Here is a 19,157-nt window from a genome sequence, read left to right as displayed (position 1 = left end):
CTGCCCATGTTGTGCTAAAAAACTTCAACGTCTGTCGGTACGTCGCGCTGACGCTAAGCGATGGCCGTGTACCGATGGAAGTCTGAAAGAAGCCTTAGCTGGCATAAATCCTTTACAGTACCAGAAAAATCATCCTGTGTTTCTGGCACTGACAACCAGGTAACAGACTCTGGGTGCAAAATGATCTGTTATGCAGGAATAAAACGTGTAGAATTCCTCATGTGACAGACTATGTAGCTATGGTATATGAAGCTACATGGAGGGGTCTCTGGCTTCTGTCACAGCAGCACACAGTAGCAGCTGTCACATGGCGGTTTCCGTAGTGTAGTGGTTATCACGTTCGCCTAACACGCGAAAGGTCCCCGGTTCGAAACCGGGCGGAAACACGTTTTCTGCTGCCAAGCTATTTTTTATTTTAATCCCTTTTTCTTTTTCTTATTGTTCCTTCCCACTTGTGTTTTCACTTTCAGTCTCCATCTCCGGTGTTTAACCCTTGTATTACCGTGTATTGCGCTATGTGTATGTGCCGGGTGCTTCTTGTGCCGCTCACGTGCCCACACGCTGTGTCACCACCACAGATGCCGCTCTCGGCTCCACACTACCTTGCACGGCCAGCATCACTCTGCTCCCGGCGATCCAAGAGTTAATGAGCTCAAGTGACGTCATCCCGCTACGCCATTCCGGCTACAACAATGGCTGACTGGTGAGGTGAGCGGCGCGGATGTTTGGGGTTATTCTCGCTGCGGGGGACACAGTGTAAACACAGAGCGCTGCCCGCTTCTGCTGTGGCCTGTGCTCACTGTGCGGTGGTCGCTGGAGCTGCCGTCCTGTGTGGTGCCCCCCAGAACTGCTGTCTTGTCTGTGTGATGGTCACCACAGCTGTCGTCCTCTCTATAGTTGTTCCCCAGAGCTGCTGTCCTGTCTGTGTGGGTAGCTGCCCTTCTGTCTGTGGTGATCCTCTCCGCTGCCGTCCTGTCTGTGCAATGGCCCCCGCCGCTGCCCTTCTGTCTGTGTAATGGCCCCCGCAGCTACCGTCCTGTCTGTGTAATGGCCCCCCGCAGCTACCGTCCTGTCTGTGTAATGGCCCCCGCAGCTGCCGTCCTGTCTGTGCAATGGCCCCCGCCGCTGCCATCCTGTCTGTGTAATGGCCCCCGCCGCTGCCGTCCTGTCTGTGTAATGGCCCCCGCAGCTACCGTCCTGTCTGTGCAATGGCCCCCGCAGCTGCCGTCCTGTCTGTGCAATGGCCCCCGCAGCTGCCGTCCTGTCTGTCTAATGGCCCCCGCAGCTGCCGTCCTGTCTGTGCAATGGCCCCCGCCGCTGCCATCCTGTCTGTGTAATGGCCCCCGCCGCTGCCGTCCTGTCTGTGTAATGGCCCCCGCAGCTACCGTCCTGTCTGTGCAATGGCCCCCGCAGCTGCCGTCCTGTCTGTGCAATGGCCCCCGCAGCTGCCGTCCTGTCTGTCTAATGGCCCCCGCAGCTGCCGTCCTGTCTGTCTAATGGCCCCCGCAGCTGCCGTCCTGTCTGTGCAATGGCCCCCGCAGCTGCCGTCCTGTCTGTCTAATGGCCCCCGCAGCTGCCGTCCTGTCTGTGTAATGGCCCCCGCCGCTGCCATCCTGTCTGTGTAATGGCCCCCGCCGCTGCCGTCCTGTCTGTGTAATGGCCCCCGCAGCTACCGTCCTGTCTGTGCAATGGCCCCCGCAGCTGCCGTCCTGTCTGTGCAATGGCCCCCGCAGCTGCCGTCCTGTCTGTCTAATGGCCCCCGCAGCTGCCGTCCTGTCTGTCTAATGGCCCCCGCAGCTGCCGTCCTGTCTGTGCAATGGCCCCCGCAGCTGCCGTCCTGTCTGTCTAATGGCCCCCGCAGCTGCCGTCCTGTCTGTGTGGGTGGCCCCTACAGGTCCTGTTATCACCTCTGATGTCACATATTATCAGCTGACAATGTTACTGAATGGGTTCTCCTGCTTTGCCATACACCCCCTATACACCAGTGACGGTTGGGAGTCCCAAGTCCCTGTGTGTATAGAGACCAGTGTCTCATTCACTTCTATGGGACTGTCTGAGATACTGAGCTGCTGGTCCCATAGATGTGGATGGAGAAGTGTCACACAGGCGACCATGGCATCTCCGATCCTGTACAATAAAGGGATTTCTAGGATGTTGCGTTCCGTAGGCTTCACTGTACAAATAATAAAAATAATTTTACGCCACCGCAAGAATGTACGTTTTCCCCCTCTTAAATGAACGGGAAAACATGCTAGTAAAAGCAAGTAAAATCGTGCCAATTTTACGCAACGTCTTACCAGCCAACACTCGGGAGTTTGTGTAAGACGTTCCAGCCATACACACCGGTACAAAGTATGTTTCTCAATGCTACTTTGTGATTTAGGAATGTATGAAAGTACATGATGCAAAAGCTCAATCAGTGAGATCAGTCCATTAAGATGAGGGCTTCAGCCTCTATTTAACTCTTGAAAAGGGAAGGTCCCCAAAATGTCACACCCAACTGATGGCGTGTCCCCAATGCAGTGTTTCTGCAAAACTTGGCTGAAAACAGGATTTGTTGGACTGATCGCACGTCGTGAGACTGACAGAGTTTTTGATCTTGTGCTATTTCTGCTTATTGCTGGCACATGTGTGTGCTCATTGTGATCTCCTCTTCCAGGTGAGACATCCCAGGCCTCGCTAACATGGCCCGTGTTGAGCACTGTAAACGGTTGTTAGACAAATTAAAGACGCAGAGAGAGGCCGGCTTCCTGTGTGACTGCACCATTGTGATCGGTGACGTCCAGTACAAAGCTCATAGGAATGTGTTGGCTTCTTTCAGTGACTATTTCAGGGCCCGTTTCAAGGACACCTTGAACTGTAGCATTCTCCTGGACCAGAAGGAAGTGACAGCAGCTGCTTTCCAGACAATGTTGGACTTTATTTATAGCGGTAACCTACATGCTGACAGGTGAGGAGCTTGTCTTTTACCTTACCTATAAAGTTAACATTGAAATGAAAGTGATGGTTAATTTTATTCCTATCAAGAATCTTCCACAAGACTGAGAAGTAAAGCAGATCTATCACTAGATTTCACAGTACAAACTTCATACAATACTAAATACATCTTAGACCTGATGAGGCTGGTGTACTTTTTAAAAAAATTCATATCAGAATGGCTGTGTAGTCCTTTATTAAAGTTTGACCCAATCTCCACCCACTGGGCCTTATTGACAGCTCCCCAGTGTTCCTAATGCCCCTCTAACTGCTGAGATCTTACTGCTCAGTACAAGCTGTAGCTGTCAAGTCAGTCTGGGTGAACAGAGAATAAGTACCTTTTGTTTTGTGAGATATTTCAGTTTATAGCTGGGTTCCTAAAATGCTCATCTTTATAACTGGGATTGTTTTGCCTTTCTGACATAGATTTTTTTAATGTGAATACTCCAGCTTCATCAGGTCAGAGTATTATCTTAATATTGTTTACAGTTTTGTATTGTTAAATGTAGTGACTGATTAGCTTTCGATAAAACTGTTAAAGGGAACCTGTCACCCAAAACACACCCCCCCCCCAGGCGTTTTTTAACCCCTTCATGACCGTGGGATTTTTCGTTTTTCCGTGTTCGTTTTTCAGTCCCCTCCTTCCCAGAGCCATAACTTTTTTTTATTTTTCCGTCAATTTGGCCATGTGAGGGCTTATTTTTTGCGGGACGAGTTGTACGACATCATTGGTTTTAGCATGTCGTGTACTAGAAAAGGAGAAAAAAATTCCAAGTGCAGTGAAATTGCAAAAAAAGTGCAATCCCACACTTGTTTTTTGGTTGGCTTTTTTGCTAGGTTCACTAAATGCTAAAACTGACCTGCCATTATGATTCTCCAGGTCACTACGAGTTCATAGACACCTAACATGACTAGGTTATTTTTTATCTAAGTGGTGAAAAAAAATTCCAAACTTTGCTAAAAAAAAAAAAAAAATTGTGCCATTTTCCGATACTCGTAACGTCTCCATTTTTCATGATCTGGGGTCGGTTGAGGGCTTATTTTTTGCGTGACGAGCTGATGTTTTTAATGATAATATTTTGGTGCAGATACGTTCTTTTGATCGCCCGTTATTGCATTTTAATGCAATGTCGCAGCGATCAAAAAAACGTAATTCTGGCGTTTCTAATTTTTTTCTCGCTACGTTGTTTAGCGATCAGGTTAATGCTTTTTTTTATTGATAGATCGGGCGATTCTGAACGCGGCGATACCAAATATGTGTAAGTTTGATTTTTTTTTTTTTTATTGATTTAATTTGATTGGGGCGAAAGGGGGGTGATTTAAACTTTTATATTTTTATTATTTTTTTTCACTTTTTTTTTTACTTTTTTTTTTTTTTTACCCTTGCCATGCTTCAATAGCGTCCATGGGAGGCTAGAAGCAGGCACAACACAATCGCCTCTGCTACATAGCAGCGATCTGCTGTTCGCTGCTGTGTAGCAGAAAATCAGGTGTGCTGTGAGCGCCGACCACAGGGTGGCGCTCACAGCTGCCGGGGATCTGTAACCATAGAGGTCTCAAGGACCCCTATGGTTACAATACTGAAGCATCGCCGACCTCCGGCATGTGACGGGGGTCGGCGATGCCGTCATTTCCGGCCGCCCGGCCGGATGCGGTAGTTAAATGCCGCTGTCTGCGTTTGACAGTGGCATTTAACTAGTTAATAGGCGCGGGCAGATCGCGATTCTGCCCGCGCCTATTGCGGGCACATGTCAGCTGTTCAAAACAGCTGACATGTCCCGGCTTTGATGCGGGCTTACCGCTGGAGCCCGCATCAAAGAGGGGCTTCTGACCTCGGGCGTACTATCCCGTCCGAGGTCAGAAAGGGGTTAACTAAAAGAGCCACCTTGTGCAGCAGTAATGCTGCATTCTGACAAGGTGGCTCTTTTAGTTATTGGTGCTGTAACTGCCGAAATAATCAGTTTTGTTATTTGTCCTAAATACCTTTTCTTCAGACAAGGAGGCAGGCCTTTCCCCCCTGCTTTAGACGCCACACAGCCGTCACTCAAATCTTCTTGGCGCCGGGCGCCACCTCCTCAGCGCTGTTTTGAAATGAGCCGGCACCTGCGCTCTTTTCTCCTGCCTTGGGCAGGCGCAGTGAGCGCTACCCGTCTGTCCTCTGTGCGTACGTACGCCCTGCCTGTGAATCCCAGCCCCGCAGTGTCTGATGATTTATTCATACTACGGGGCTGGGATTCCTGGGCATGCGCATTGTGTGTCTAAGCCTCTCACCCTCTCCCACCGCCTGCTGCACACACACACACCAGCTGTGAGGATTTGGCAAGGTTTCAGGCGATTGCACGGAGGAGGGATCACCTGAGGATGCACACGTTGTAGCAGGCGGTGGGAGAGGGTGAGAGGCTTAGACACGCAATGCGCATGCCCAGGAATCCCAGCCCCGTAGTATGAATAAATCATAAGACACTGCGGGGCTGGGATTCACAGGCTGGGCGTACGTACGCACAGAGGACAGACGGCCAGCGCTCACTGCGCCTGCCCAAGGCAGGAGAAAAGAGCGCAGGCGCCGCATCATTTCAAAACAGCGGTGAGGAGGCGGCGCCCGGCACCAAGAAGATGTGAGTGACAGCTGTGTGGCGTCTAAAGCAGGGGGGAAAGGCCTGCCTCCTTGACTGAAGACAAGGTATTTAGGACAAATAACAAAACTGATTATTTTGGCAGTTACAGCACCCAGAACTAAAAGAGCCACCTTGTCAGAATGCAGCATTACTGCTGCACAAGGTGGCTCTTTTAGTTAAAAACGCCTGGGGGGGTGACAGGTTCCATTTAAACACTTAAAAATGTTTTTTTGGCCATGCAGGGGCAGTAATTAAGAAGGTTCTCTCAGGTCCGTTTTATGCTGTATAATAATACACATGCAGCTCTGCACCCATATTACAACCCGACTGTGGGTCAGAGCAATGAGTAGTCATCACTGTGTTAGTTTGGTTGATCAGAGATGCACATGTTTGTTTTAAACTGGGAACTAGTAAATGGCAGTCTCTCTAGTGGAAGGGTGGGGAACATTTTTTTCTCTAGTCACCTTCCACGACGGCATACGGAGGTTGCCTCTTTGCCCTGATGGGGAACAGGAAATAAGGAGAGGTTAAAAGGCCCTCCCTCCTCCCACTTACCAGTGTCTTTTCTGTTCCCCCATGGGACAGAGAGAGGTTCCGTGTGCTGTGGTGGCCTGCAACTACAGTACCTTTTGAGGCTTTGCCCTCTCCTAAGCCAGGCAACATGTGGTCGCATTCCGCCTCCCCCTCTTGCTGCTCCTGTCGTTCCGTTTGGCGGTAACCTCGGGACTTCTTCCTGGCCTTCCCGCACCCCCTTGAGGGTAGAGCAGGCCAGTGATCCCGACCAGAGTCCTCCCTGAGCTCTCCGGTCTCCTCTCCCTCCTCGCGCTCAGCTGGCAGCCCGGAAGTGGTCGCGCACGTCACTTCTGGGTCATTCTGTTCCATGGAGCGCAACACTTCCGCCGGCGGCACCTTGTGCAGGACGCCATTCCTCTATGCTTGGACCAGGAGGGGAGGAGGGAACATGATTGTTGCTGGGGGCAGGGGCCTACTATTCAGTATAAAACCTGCCTGAAGACGCCGCAGGTAAGACTATCCTTCGGTATGGAAGGCAATACCTGCCCTGCGCCTGCAGAGCCCAGCGCTGCCCCTGCCAAAGTGCTGCAGGAATGGGGTCCTTACATAGATAGCCTAAGGGGTCTCTTTATCTGACTCCACTCTCCCTCTCGTTCCAGGGAGACAAGTGTACCCCTAAAACTGCTATAAAGAGAAAGTGTGCCATCTGCAATATTAAATTGCCCTCGTTATGGGACAAAAAATTCTGGCAATCATGTACTGATAAAATAGTCAGAGCAGAGCAACCCTCCCTATTGGAAGAGATCCGCTCGCTTGTTAAGCAAGAAGTGCAGTCTTCCCTGGCAGCTTTTACCCCTCCCCCTCCACCACCTTCTCCAGGGAAGAAAAGGAAGATTCAGGTTGAGGATTCTGAGTCCGAATCAGACCTCTCCTATGCTTCATCCACTGGTATACGAGAGGAACTCATGTCACCCATAGCCCCTGAAACCTTGAATTATCTTTTTTCCTCGGATTGGATTGGGGATCTAGTATCATCAGTACGCAGCACTATGGGGTTGGAGGAAGAGTCAGAACCTCAGTCCATACAGGACCAGATATTTGACGGGATAACCAAGGGTAAATGTGTGGGATTCCCGGTACACTCTCTAATATACTTGACATGATCTCTCAAGAGTGGGAATCGCCAGAAAAACTCCTTAGCATTCCCTCTGAGATGAAACACAGATTCCCCATAGAAGGTGATTCAGTAAAATGGGACGTTCCCAAGGTCGACTCACAGGTGGCGAGAGTTGTGAAAAGAACCGCCCTTCCATTTGAAAATTCTTCGCAGTTGAAGGATCCGATGGACAGGAAGTCTCTTGGAAAACATCCTGGGAGACTTCTACGGTAGCCTTAAAAGCTAATATTGCTTCGACCTGGGTAGCTGGAGCCCTCTCCCGCTGGTTAGGGGAGCTAGAGTCCCATATATCTCAGGGTACCTCTAGAGGCGAACTGCTGGACTCTCTGCCTAGCCTTCTTAGGGCTACTGGATTTTTGGCTGATGCCTCCATAGAAACCATCAGAGTTGCTGCTAGGTCTCTTGTACAAACTAATTCCGCTAGGAGAGCTCTCTGGCTCAAGATGTGGTCTGGTGACATCACCTCCAAAGCCAAATTATGTGCTATACCCTTTAAAGGAGACTGTCTTTGGGCCTTCTGTAGACGAAATCTTGGAAAAAGCCACAGACAAGAAAAAAGCTCTTCCAGAACAAAAACCACCTAAGAAAAGGTTTTTTCGTCCCTCACAGCCCCAAGCCTCTCAGAGAGGAAAAGGCAAGATTGGGAGGTGGAGCTGTCCAAAAGGTGGAGGAAAGACTATCCTTATCCCCCAACAACAGCAGTCTCAACAGGAGAAGCGGTGACTTCAACCCAGTGTCGGGGGGGGGGGACTCTCAAAATTTTTCCTTCAGTGGCAAAATATCACCAGTTGCCTCTGGGTCCTCAATGTCATCAGAGAGGACCTGTTAATATAGTTTGTCTCCTCCCCTCCACGGGGTCTCAGGGTCACCTCCCTTCCCTTTTTAAGAGACCAAGCAGCATTGCTAGTAGGTCTCAGAGACCTGACAAGATCAAATGTAATATCTCAAGTTCCAGTATCAGAAAGAGGTCTAGGACATTACTCTCAACTATTTCTAGTACCCAAGCCTTCGGGCGAGTCTCGTACCATTATAAATTTGAAAGGACTCAACCAGCATGTAAAATACCGCAGGTTCAAAATGGAATCGGTAAAATCGGCCGTTGTAATCGGAGTTGTGTATTTTTTTTTAAATGCTTTTAATGGTTTTTGTATGTGGTGGTTTTCAATAAAAAGCATTCTTATATAAAACTTCATAAAAAAATTTCTTGGTGATCCCCTTCTTTTTTATGCATACACTTTTTCTTTGATTTGTGCTCTGTTTTGTATGCATTGGGTGATCCCAGTATTCTTGTATTGATTGACGGTGCCCGCTTATTCATAAACATAAACAAGTGATAGAACATCATCAGTTCAACGTCCTTCCATTTGGAATCTCCTCTGCACCAATAATCTTCTCAAAGATAATGGCGGAGGTAGTGTCCTATATCCGGAACCAAGGCATCTGTATAGTGCCTTACCTGGACGACTTGCTAATAGTGGCCTCCACCAAGACAATCCTAAAATCTCACGTATCAAAGACTCTCGATATTCTAACATCCCTGGGGTGGGTCCCGAATCTGAAGAAATCCCAGCTACGGCCCTCCAAATCCAGGAAATTCCTGGGAGTTCTCTTGGACTCTGCAAAACAAATGTCTTTTCTTCCAGAGGACCACCATCTAACCTTAGTAACAAAGGTCAAGACGTTCAGGGACACGAGATCTCCTACTCTCAGGGAGTGCATGTCACTCCTGGGTTCCATGACTGCCTGCATCCAATCAGTGCCCTGGGCTCAGGCCCACTCCAGGATACTTCAAGCTCATATTCTAGAAAACTGGAACGGCCATCCCATCTCTTTAAACAAAAGGCTTACACACGCCGGGTCGAGTCAGAGCCTCCCTAGCATGGTGGATAAACCTAAGAAATCTTCACAAAGGTGTCAGCTGGACTCAAGTCCCGTTGGCTACAATCACAACAGACACCAGCAAGAGGGGCTGGGGAGCGATGGTAAACAACATCCCTTTTCAAGGACTCTGGGACCAGACGACGAGCAGGAAGTCGTCCAACTACAGAGAGCTAAAAGCTGTAGAGGAGGCCCTTCCAGCAGCAGGCTAACTTATCATGGGACAACATATTCGAGTATATTCGGAAAATAAGACTGCAGTTGCTCATGTCAGACATCAGGGCAGTTCGAAGTTCAACAACTTAAAAAATGTCTCCACCCGAATAAGCTACTGGGCAGAGAAATACCTACTGTCTCTGACAGCAGTACATTTGAAAGGCTCTTCCAACACCCAGGCAGACTATCTGAGTCGCCAGGATATACAGCCAGGAGAATGGAGCCTGAACAGTCGAAGCTTCAAGATGATTGTAGACAGGTGGGGTCTGCCGGAAATCGACCACTTCGCATCTCGTCAAAACACTCAGGTCGAAGCCGCCTTCTCCCTAAATCCCAGGGACGGCTCCAGGGGAGTAGATGCTCTAGCCCAGAAGTGGAATTTTCACCTGGCCTATGCGTTTCCACCAGTTCCGATTTTGGCAACAGTTTTACGAAAAATCCGAGAAGAACAAACTGACTATATTAATAGCCCCTTTGTGGCCAAAAAGGAGTTGGTACAACCTGATCATCGATCTGCAGGTAGACGTCCCGATCCAATTGCTAGTAGAGAATGACCTGCTCTTGCAAGGACCCATTCATCACCTGTATCCCCAGAAATGGAATCTAGTGGCATGGTTACTGAAGCCCAGGTGCTGAGAGCTAAAGGGCTATCAGACCCAGTAGTTGCTACACTTCAGAGATCAAGAAAACCAGTAACCAACGCTATATACAATAAGGTCTGGAAGAAATTTTCATCTTTCTGCCTCCCTAATCTACCAGATCCCCTCTATCCAAATTTGTAGCAAATTCTAGATTTTCTACAGAAAGGCTTAGAGTTAGGCCTCAAGCCTAGTACATTAAAGGTCCAGGTCTCAGCCCTCAGTTGTAATTTCAACTAGGATCTGGCAGGTCATCGCTGGATTAAGAGGTTCATGACGTCAGCCTGCAGAATGAACCCTAAAACACAATTGGTGGTTCCCTTATGGGACCGTAACTTAGTACTACAGGGGCTTACAGGTCCACCATTTGAGCCCTTATCCTCTTGTTCTACGCAGAATCTTGTTTACAAAACAATCTTTCTGGTGGCTATAACCACGGCAAGAAGAGTAGGAGAACTTCAAGCCCTATCAATAAGAGAGCCCTACTTGTCTATTAGGGAAGACCCCATAGTACTTCGTCTCGACCCTTCTCTTCTTCCAAAGGTAGTCTCCGAATTCCACCACTCTCAGGAAATTGTCCCACCTTCCTTCTGCCAAAATCCAGCACAAATACAAAAGAAGAAAGATTCCATACTCTTGATGTCAGACGTATTGTACTACATTATTTAGAGCAAACCAGCTCTTGCAGAATCGACCAAAATCTAATTGTCCATCTCTTTGGACAGAATAAAGGGAAAAAGTAGCGAAAAGCACTATTTCTAACTGGATTAAGAGAGCTATAGCAGAAGCATATCTTGCTCAAGACAAAACTCCCCCAGTAGGGATCAAGGCCCACTCAACTAGATCCACTTCAGTCTCCTGGGCAGAAAGAGCAGATGCATCCGCAGAACAGATCTGCAGGGCAGCTACACGGTCTTCATTACATACTTTCTCCAAGCATTATAGATTGGACATATTGCCCAACAAAGATTTAGTCTTCGGCCGGAAAGTTCTCCAGCCCGTTGTCCCTCCCTAGCGCCAAATTAGTTGGTATTCCTCCGTATGCCGTCGTGGAATGTGACTAGAGAAAATAGAATTAGACTTACTGGTAATTCGGTTTCTAGGAACCTTCCACGACGGCGCTAGTTCCCTCCCTATATTCCTGGATAAAAAATCTGGGATTCAATGGTAAACCGGTGCTATGGTTTTCAGTTATAAGTCACTGGTAAGTGGGAGGAGGGAGGGCCTTTTAACCTCTTCTTATTTCCTGTTCCCCATCAGGGCAAAGAGGCAACCTCCGTATGCCATCGTGGAAGGTTCCTAGAAACCGAATTACCAGTAAGTCTAATTCTATTTTTCCTGCCAGGGACCATTTGGTCACTTATAATATCCGTCAGGGGCTGAACAAAATTATTAGCTTAAAATGTATCCTGCTATATTTGGTCAAACATTTAATTACCGTATATGCTCGAGTATAAGCCGAGAATTTCAGCCCATTTTTTTTTTTTAGGCTAAAATTGCCCCTCTCGGCTTATACTCGAGTCATACCCAGGGGTCGGCAGGGAAGGGGGAGCAGCAGCTGTGTAATAATAATCACCTGCTCCTGGCGCGGTCCCTGGTTCCCCCGGTGCTGCAGCTTCTTCCTGTAGTGAGCGGTCACATGGTACCGCTCATTACAGTAATGAATATGGACCCGACTCCCATAGGGGTGGAGCCGCATATTCATTACTGTAATGAGCGGTACCATGTGACCGCTCACTACAGAAAGAAGCTGCGGCGCTGGGGGAACCAGAGACCGTGCCAGGAGCAGGTGAGTATAACGCAGTGCGCGATATTCACCTGCTCCTTGTTCCACCGCCGCATCTTCCCCGTCCTCTGCACTGACGCTCAGGTCAGAGGGAGCGGTGACGCGATTAGTGTGTGCCCTCTGCCTGATCGTCAGTGCAGAGGATGGAAGACACAGCGGCACACGGCGGCGGTGAAACGAGGAGCAGGTGAATATAACAAGTGCCGGGGGCCTGAGAGGTGAGTATGTGATTTTTTTTTTTTTTTTTTTTATCGCAGCAACAGCATATGGGGCAAATGACTGTATGGAGCTTCTTATGGGGCCATAAGCAACGTTTGTGGAGCATTACATGGGGCAAATATCTTTATGGAGCATCTTATGGGGCCATAATCCGCATTTGTGCAGCATTATATGGGACATATTTTAATATGGAGCATCTTATGGAGCCTATCATAAACTGTATGGAGCATTATATGGGGCCTATTTTGTATGGAGCATTATATGGGGCCCATCATAAACTTTATGGAGCATTATATGGGGCTCCTGATTCAATATGGATATTCAAAAACACTTAACCTACTGATGTCTCAATTAATTTTACTTTTATTGGTATCTATTTGTATTTTTGACATTTACCGGTAGCTGCTGCATTTTCCACCCTAGGCTTATACTCGAGTCATTAAGTTTTCCCAGTTTTTTTGTGGCAAAATTAGGGGTCTCGGCTTAAACTCGAGTATATACGGTAACTTCCCCCTAATATGATGGCTGGAATTACTTTTCTTTTGTGAGGCGTGTGCTGTTAGGTGATATCGATAATGTTGGCATTAGAGATGGGCGAACCAGAACACAGACTTCTCCAGAAATTTGCATGATAGCGCGAGAAACACCAGCGGCTCTCATCAGCGGTAAAATCGTCCCTGACGGTTAGGCTGGGTTCACATTACGTTAGAGGCGTCCGTTAGATGGACTACGTTACACAGCGGCATAAAGCGGTGTAACGTAGTCTGTTTAACGCCGCCATTGACTCCAATGTCAGACGCATCACTAGCGCACGCCCACAATGGGCGTGCGCTAGGGATGTGCCTTCATTGAGTGACGGACCCTAAGACGCGGGCTGCAGCGTTTCCGGGTCTGTCACTGCTAGCACAGATAGAGCAATCTGCTAGTTCTATCTGCGCTAGCGTGCTGCCATACCGGCACTTGCCTTTACAGCAGCCCGTTACCGTATGTGTTGAACGGGCTGCTGTAAACACAATGTAAACCTAGCCTTAGAGAGTTGTTTAACACGCTGTCAGAGGACAGCGTGATCCAGCAGCTGTGACCGGCAGTAAAAACGTCACAGCTGCCAAGTTCTGCTGGAGAATGAAATTTCCATCTCCAAAAAGCTTGTCGGCAGAGGGAACCATGAAGTGCTCTAATATTTCCTGTTAGACGACTGCGCTGACTTTGGTCTTGATAAAACACAGTGGACCCACACCAGCAGATGACATGGCTCCCCAAACCATTACTGATTGTGGAAACTTCACACTAGACCTCAAGCAGCTTGGATTGTGGCCTCTCCACTCTTCCTCCAGACTCTGGGACCTTGATTTCCAAATGAAATGCAAAATTTTCTTTCATCTGAAACCACCACCTTGGACCACTGAGCAACAGTCCAGTTTTTCGTCTGATACATCGCTGTGAGTTTTTTCGCCGCACACAAAAAACATTCCTCTGTACGTTTTCTCCAGCCGCCGGATAACAAATTTTAGACGGATCCGGCAAAAAACGGATGAAACATGAGGCCATCCGGCACTAATACAAGACTATGAGAAAAAACGGATCCGGCGGCTAATTTTGCTGGATCGTTTTTTTTCTAAATTCGCCAGATTGTGCCTGACGGCAAAAACCTGATGTGTAAAAGGGGCCTAAGACGCTTCTTGCTTTGTCTGTTGGTCATGAGTGGCTTGACACAAGGAATGTGACACTTGTAGCCCATGTCCTGGATATGTCTGTGTGTGGTGGCTCTTGAAGCAATGACTCCAGCCGCAGTCCACTCCTTGTGAATCTCCCCCAAATTTTTGAATGGCTTTTTCTTAACAATCCTTTCAAGGCTGCGGTTATCCCGGTTGCTTGTGCACCTTTTTCTACCACACTTTTTCCTTCCACTCAACTTTACATTAGTATGCTTGGATACAGCACTCTGTGAACAGCCAGCTTCTTTAGCCAATAACCTTTTATGGCTTAACCTCCTCGTGGAGTGTGTCAATGACTGCCTTCTGAACATCTGTCAAGGCAGCAGTCATCCCCATGATTGTGAAGCCTACTGAGACAGACTAAGGGACCTTGTGCTTAGAAAGCCTTTGCAGGTGTTTTGTTTTGTTTTTAATTATTCTAATTTACTGAAATAATGACTTTTGGGTTTCATCAACATTAACCCCTTTAACCCCAAGGGTGGTTTGCACGTTAATGACCGGGCCAATTTTTACAATTCTGACCACTGTCCCTTTATGAGGTGATAACTCTGGAACGCTTCAACGGATCCTGATGATTCTGACATTGTTTTCTCGTGACATATTGTACTTCATGATAGTGGTAAAATTTGTTTGATATTACTTGCGTTCTTTTGTGAAAAAAACAAAAATTTGGCGATAATTTCACAATTTTCCAACTTTGAATTTTTATGCCCTTAAATCACAGAGATATGTCACACAAAATACTTAATAAGTAACATTTCCCACATGTCTACTTTACATCAGCACAATTTTGGAACCAAAATTTTTTTTTCTTAGGGAGTTATAAGGGTTAAAAGTTGACCAGCAATTTCTCATTTTTAAAACACCATTTTTTTTTTTTTTAGGGACCACATCACATTTGAAGTCAATTTGAGGGGTCTATATGATAGAAAATACCCAAGTGTGACACCATTCTAAAAACTGCACCCCTCAAGGTGCTTAAAACCACATTCAAGAAGTTTATTAACCCTTCAGGTGTTTAACAGGAATTTTTGGAATGTTTAACAAAAAAATGAACATGTAACTTTTCTTCACAAAAAAAATACTTCAGCTCCAATTTGTTTTATTTTACCAAGGGTAACAGGAGAAATTGGACCCCAAAAGTTGTTGTGCAATTTGTCCTGAGTATGCTGATACCCCATATGTGGGGGTAAACCACTGTTTGGGCGCATGGCAGAGCTCGGAAGGGAAGGAGCGCCATTTGACTTTTCAATGCAAAATTGACTGGAATTGAGATGGAACGCCATGTCGCGTTTGGAGAGCCCCTGAGGTGCCTAAACATTGAAACCCCCCACAAGTGACACCATTTTGGAAAGTAGACCCCCTAAGGAACTTATCTAGATGTGTGGTGAGCACTTTGACCCACCAAGTGCTTCACAGAAGTTTATAATGTAGAACCGTAAAAATAAAAAAATCATATTTTTTCACAAAAATGATCTTTTCGACCACCAATTTTTTATTTTCCCAAGGGTAACATAAGAAATTGAACCCCAAAAGTTGTTGTGCAATTTTTCCTGAGTACGCTGATACCCTATTTGTGGGGATAAACCACTGTTTGGCAGAGCTCGGAAGGGAAGGAGCGCCGTTTGACTTTTCAATGCAAAATTGGCTGGAATTAAGATCGGACGCCATGTCGCGTTTGAAGAGCCCCTGATGTGCCTAAACAGTGGAAACCCCCCAATTCTAACTGAAACCCAAACACATCCCTAACCCGAATATGCCCCTAACCCTAATCCCAACCATACTCTTAACCACACCCCTAACCCTGACACACCCCTAACCCTAATCCCAATGTAATCCAAACCCTATCCCTAACTTTAGCCCCATCCCTAACTTTAGCCCTAACCCTAACTTTAGCCCCAACCCTAACCCTAACTTTAGCCCCTAAACCCAACCCTAACATTAGCCCCAACCCTAACCCTAATGGGAAAATGGAAATAAATACATTTTTTTTATTTTATTATTTTTCCCTAACTAAGGGGGTGATGAAGGGGGGGGGGTTTGATTTACTATTTGTAGCGGTTTTTTTAGCGGATTTATATGATTGGCAGCTGGCCCACACTAAAAGACGCTTTTTATTGCAAAAAATTGTTTTTGCATCACCACATTTTAAGTGCTATAATTTTTTCCATATTTTGGTCCACAGTCATGTGAGGTCTTGTTTTTTGCGGGACGAGTTGACGTTTTTATTGGTACCATTTTCGGGCACGTGACGTTTTTTGATCGCTTTTTATTCCGATTTTTGTGAGGCAGAATGACCAAAAACCAGCAATTCATGAATTTCTTTTGGGGGCGTTTATACCGTTCCACGTTTGGTAAAATTGATAAAGTAGTGTTATTTTTCGGGTCAGTACGATTACAGCGATACCTCATTTATATCATTTTTTATGTTTTGGCTCTTTTATACGATAAAAACTATTTTATATAAAAAATAATTACTTTTGCATCACTTTATTCTGAGGACTATAACTTTTTTTATTTTTTCGCTGATGACTCTGTATGGCGGCTCGTATTTTGCGGGACAAGATGACGTTTTCAGCTGTACCATGTTTTTTTTATATCCTTCTTTTTGATCGCGTGTTATTCCACATTTTGTTCGGCAGTAGGATAATAAAGCGTTGTGTTTTGCCGCGTTTGTTTTTTTTTGTTTTTTTTACCGTGTTTACTGAAGTTGTTAACTAGTGGAACAGTTTTATAGGTCGGGTCGTTACGGACGTGGCAATACTAAATATGTGTACTTTCGTTCTTTTTTTATTTAGATAAATAAATGTGTTTATTGGAACAACATATGTATATATATTTTTTTTTTTTACACATGTAAATATTTTTTTTTATTTGGTTACTTTGTCCCAGGGGGGGACATGACTATATAGTGTCAGATCGCTGATCTGACACTTTGCAGTGCAGATCAGCAATATGACAAGCACAGCAGGGAGGCTTCCCGGCGCCTGTTCTGAGCAGGTGCTTGCAAGCCACCTTCCTGCAGGACCCAGAAGGAGCCCCGCCGCCATTTTGGATCCGGGGCCTGCAGGGAGGAGGACGGAGGAGACCCTCGGAGCAACGTGATCACATCGTGTTGCTCCGAGGGTCTCAGAGAAGCACGCAGGGAGCCCCCCTCCCTGCGCGATGCTTCCCTATGTCGCCGGAAAGCTGCGATCATGTTTGATCGCAGTGTTCCGGGGGTTAATGTGCCAGGGGCTGTCCGTGACCGCTCCTAGCACATAGTGCCGGATGTCAGCTGTGATAGTCAGCTGACACCAGGCCCCGATCGGCCGCGCTCGGGGGGAGCGCGGCCGATCGGGGCCTGGTGTCAGCTGACTATCACAGCTGACATCCGGCACTATGTGCTAGGAGCGGTCACGGACAGCCCCTGGCACATTAACCCCCGGAACACTGCGATCAAACATGATCGCAGCTTTCCGGCGACATAGGGAAGCATCGCGCAGGGAGGGGGGCTGATCGGTGATGACGTACTATCCCGTCGGTGGTCATATGGGCCCATACCACCTCAACGGGATAGCACTTCATATGTCAGAAAGGGGTTAACAGAAATAAATACTTGAAATAGATCACTCTGTTTGTAATGACTCTATATAATATATGAGTTTCACTTTTTATATTGAAGAACAGAAATAAATTAACTTTTTGATGAAATTCTAATTTAGTGAGAAGCACCTGTCTATGAGGCTCTTTAATTTGGGTCAGGAGATGCACGGTCAGTCCATGCACCATGTCTTTCCTCGGACATAAGAATTAGGCTTAAGGGTTCACTCACACCAGCGTGTACATCGGACGAGTGCTTTCTGATTTTTTAATCAAATTGCACTGGAACCAATGTTATTCAATGGGGCAGTGCTGATGCCCGATTTTATTTACTAACCCAGTTTACCAGTGAAAAAGAAAAATCACAACATGCTGCAATTTCACTCGGAAATCAGATGTCACTCGCCTGTTCAAGCTTATGGGTGCATGGATATCATGAGACTGTACTTGGATGATATCAGAGTGCAGTCTGATTTCCGCAGACTCACACAATGGAGAAGGAGGATACATTTTGTTCTCCATCTTCATTTTATGCTGATTTTCAGCTACTTTTTACAGTACCAGCAAAGTCTATGAGATTTCAGAAATCTCATGTACACAGCTTGGTTTTTTTGTCATCAGGATTTTGTGATTTGCATGTTTTTTTGCACAATGGAGCATGTCACTTCTTTCATCGTTTTTTGTTTTTTTTCAGCATATTTCAACCATTGAAACGAATGGGTGGTGAAAAAACACACCAAAAATGCAGGTATTAGGTTTTGCTGCGTTTTTTGTGCCAAAACCCGATTCTATAGCTTTTTCCACACAAATTTTATCATCATGCACAAGAAACAAATCTTGCGTGCAAAAAACGCTGCAAAAACACAAGAAATACTCAGGAAAACGCCAAGTGTGAACTTACCCTTACAGTGTGAGAGAATCGGATCACACTGCTACAGCCTACTACTGATTTTATTTTTTTTTAACAGAGGAATTCTGTCCCCTAAAAAAAAATGAGTGGACAACCCCTTTAATAAATATCTGTTCAAATTGTCATTTAAGGATATTATACCACAAAACCGGTATAGCACGTTTATTTTTTTTATGAGAGAAATTAGGCCTATTAGTGGTTGCTGCTACCAGGAATACATACACCTACACTGTTCAGATTCACTTTCAACAAAAAAGTGTCCAAAAAACTAGTTTCAAAAAATGCTGACAGAGCACAGAGAGTCACTGCAGCGGAGCACAGCCCTCCTGCCCTGGAGCACAGCCCCCCCTGCCCCGGAGCACAGCCCCCCCTGCCCCGGAGCACAGCCCCCCCTGCCCCGGAGCACAGCCCCCCCTGCCCCGGAGCACAGCCCCCCCTGCCCCGGAGCACAGACCCCCTGCCCCGGAGCACAGACCCCCCTGCCCTAGCACAGCACCCCTACTCCAGCCCAGAGCCCCTACTCCAGCCCAGAGCCCCTACTCCAGCCCAGAGCCCCTACTCCAGCCCAGAGCCCCTACTCCAGCCCAGAGCCCCTACTCCAGCCCAGAGCCCCTACTCCAGCCCAGAGCCCCTACTCCAGCCCAGAGCCCCTGCCCCAGCACAGATCCCCTGCCCAGCACAGAGCCCCAGCACAGCACTGCCCCAGCACAGCACAGCCCCCACTGCCCCAGCACAGCCCCCCCCCCGCCCCAGCACAGAGCCCCTGCCCCAGCACAGAGCCCCTGCCCCAGCACAGAGCCCCTGCCCCAGCACAGAGCCCCTGCCCCAGCACAGAGCCCCTGCCCCAGCACAGAGCCCCTGCCCCAGCACAGAGCCCCTGCCCCAGCACAGAGCCCCTGCCCCAGCACAGAGCCCCTGCCCCAGCACAGAGC

The 19,157-nt window shown here is 47.4% G+C and overlaps 1 protein-coding gene and 1 non-coding gene across 5 annotated transcripts in view; both read left to right on the top strand.

Moving 5' to 3' along the window:
* The first annotated feature begins 313 nt into the window (after window positions 1–313).
* On the top strand, window positions 314–386 carry TRNAV-AAC (transfer RNA valine (anticodon AAC)). The gene has a single exon. It is a non-coding gene; the product is annotated as a tRNA-Val (tRNA).
* Window positions 387–410: 24 nt separating this feature from the next.
* Window positions 411–19,157, top strand: part of MYNN (myoneurin) — a 36,775-nt gene continuing 18,028 nt past the window's right edge. The window contains exons 1-2 of one of the 4 annotated variants that reach the window (XM_077290578.1): window positions 411–708; window positions 2,660–2,950. In XM_077290578.1, coding sequence (XP_077146693.1) covers window positions 2,685–2,950 — 266 coding nt within the window. In that variant the 5' untranslated portion in view covers window positions 411–708; window positions 2,660–2,684. The other 3 variants (XM_077290576.1, XM_077290577.1, XM_077290579.1) reach the window with 3 other exon arrangements.

This window comes from Ranitomeya variabilis, chromosome 2 (genome assembly GCF_051348905.1).
Source record: "Ranitomeya variabilis isolate aRanVar5 chromosome 2, aRanVar5.hap1, whole genome shotgun sequence".
NCBI classification, from domain to species: Eukaryota; Metazoa; Chordata; class Amphibia; order Anura; family Dendrobatidae; genus Ranitomeya; species Ranitomeya variabilis.
The sequence above is the reverse complement of the archived record's forward strand: the minus strand, read 5'-3'. Positions and strand labels throughout refer to the sequence as shown.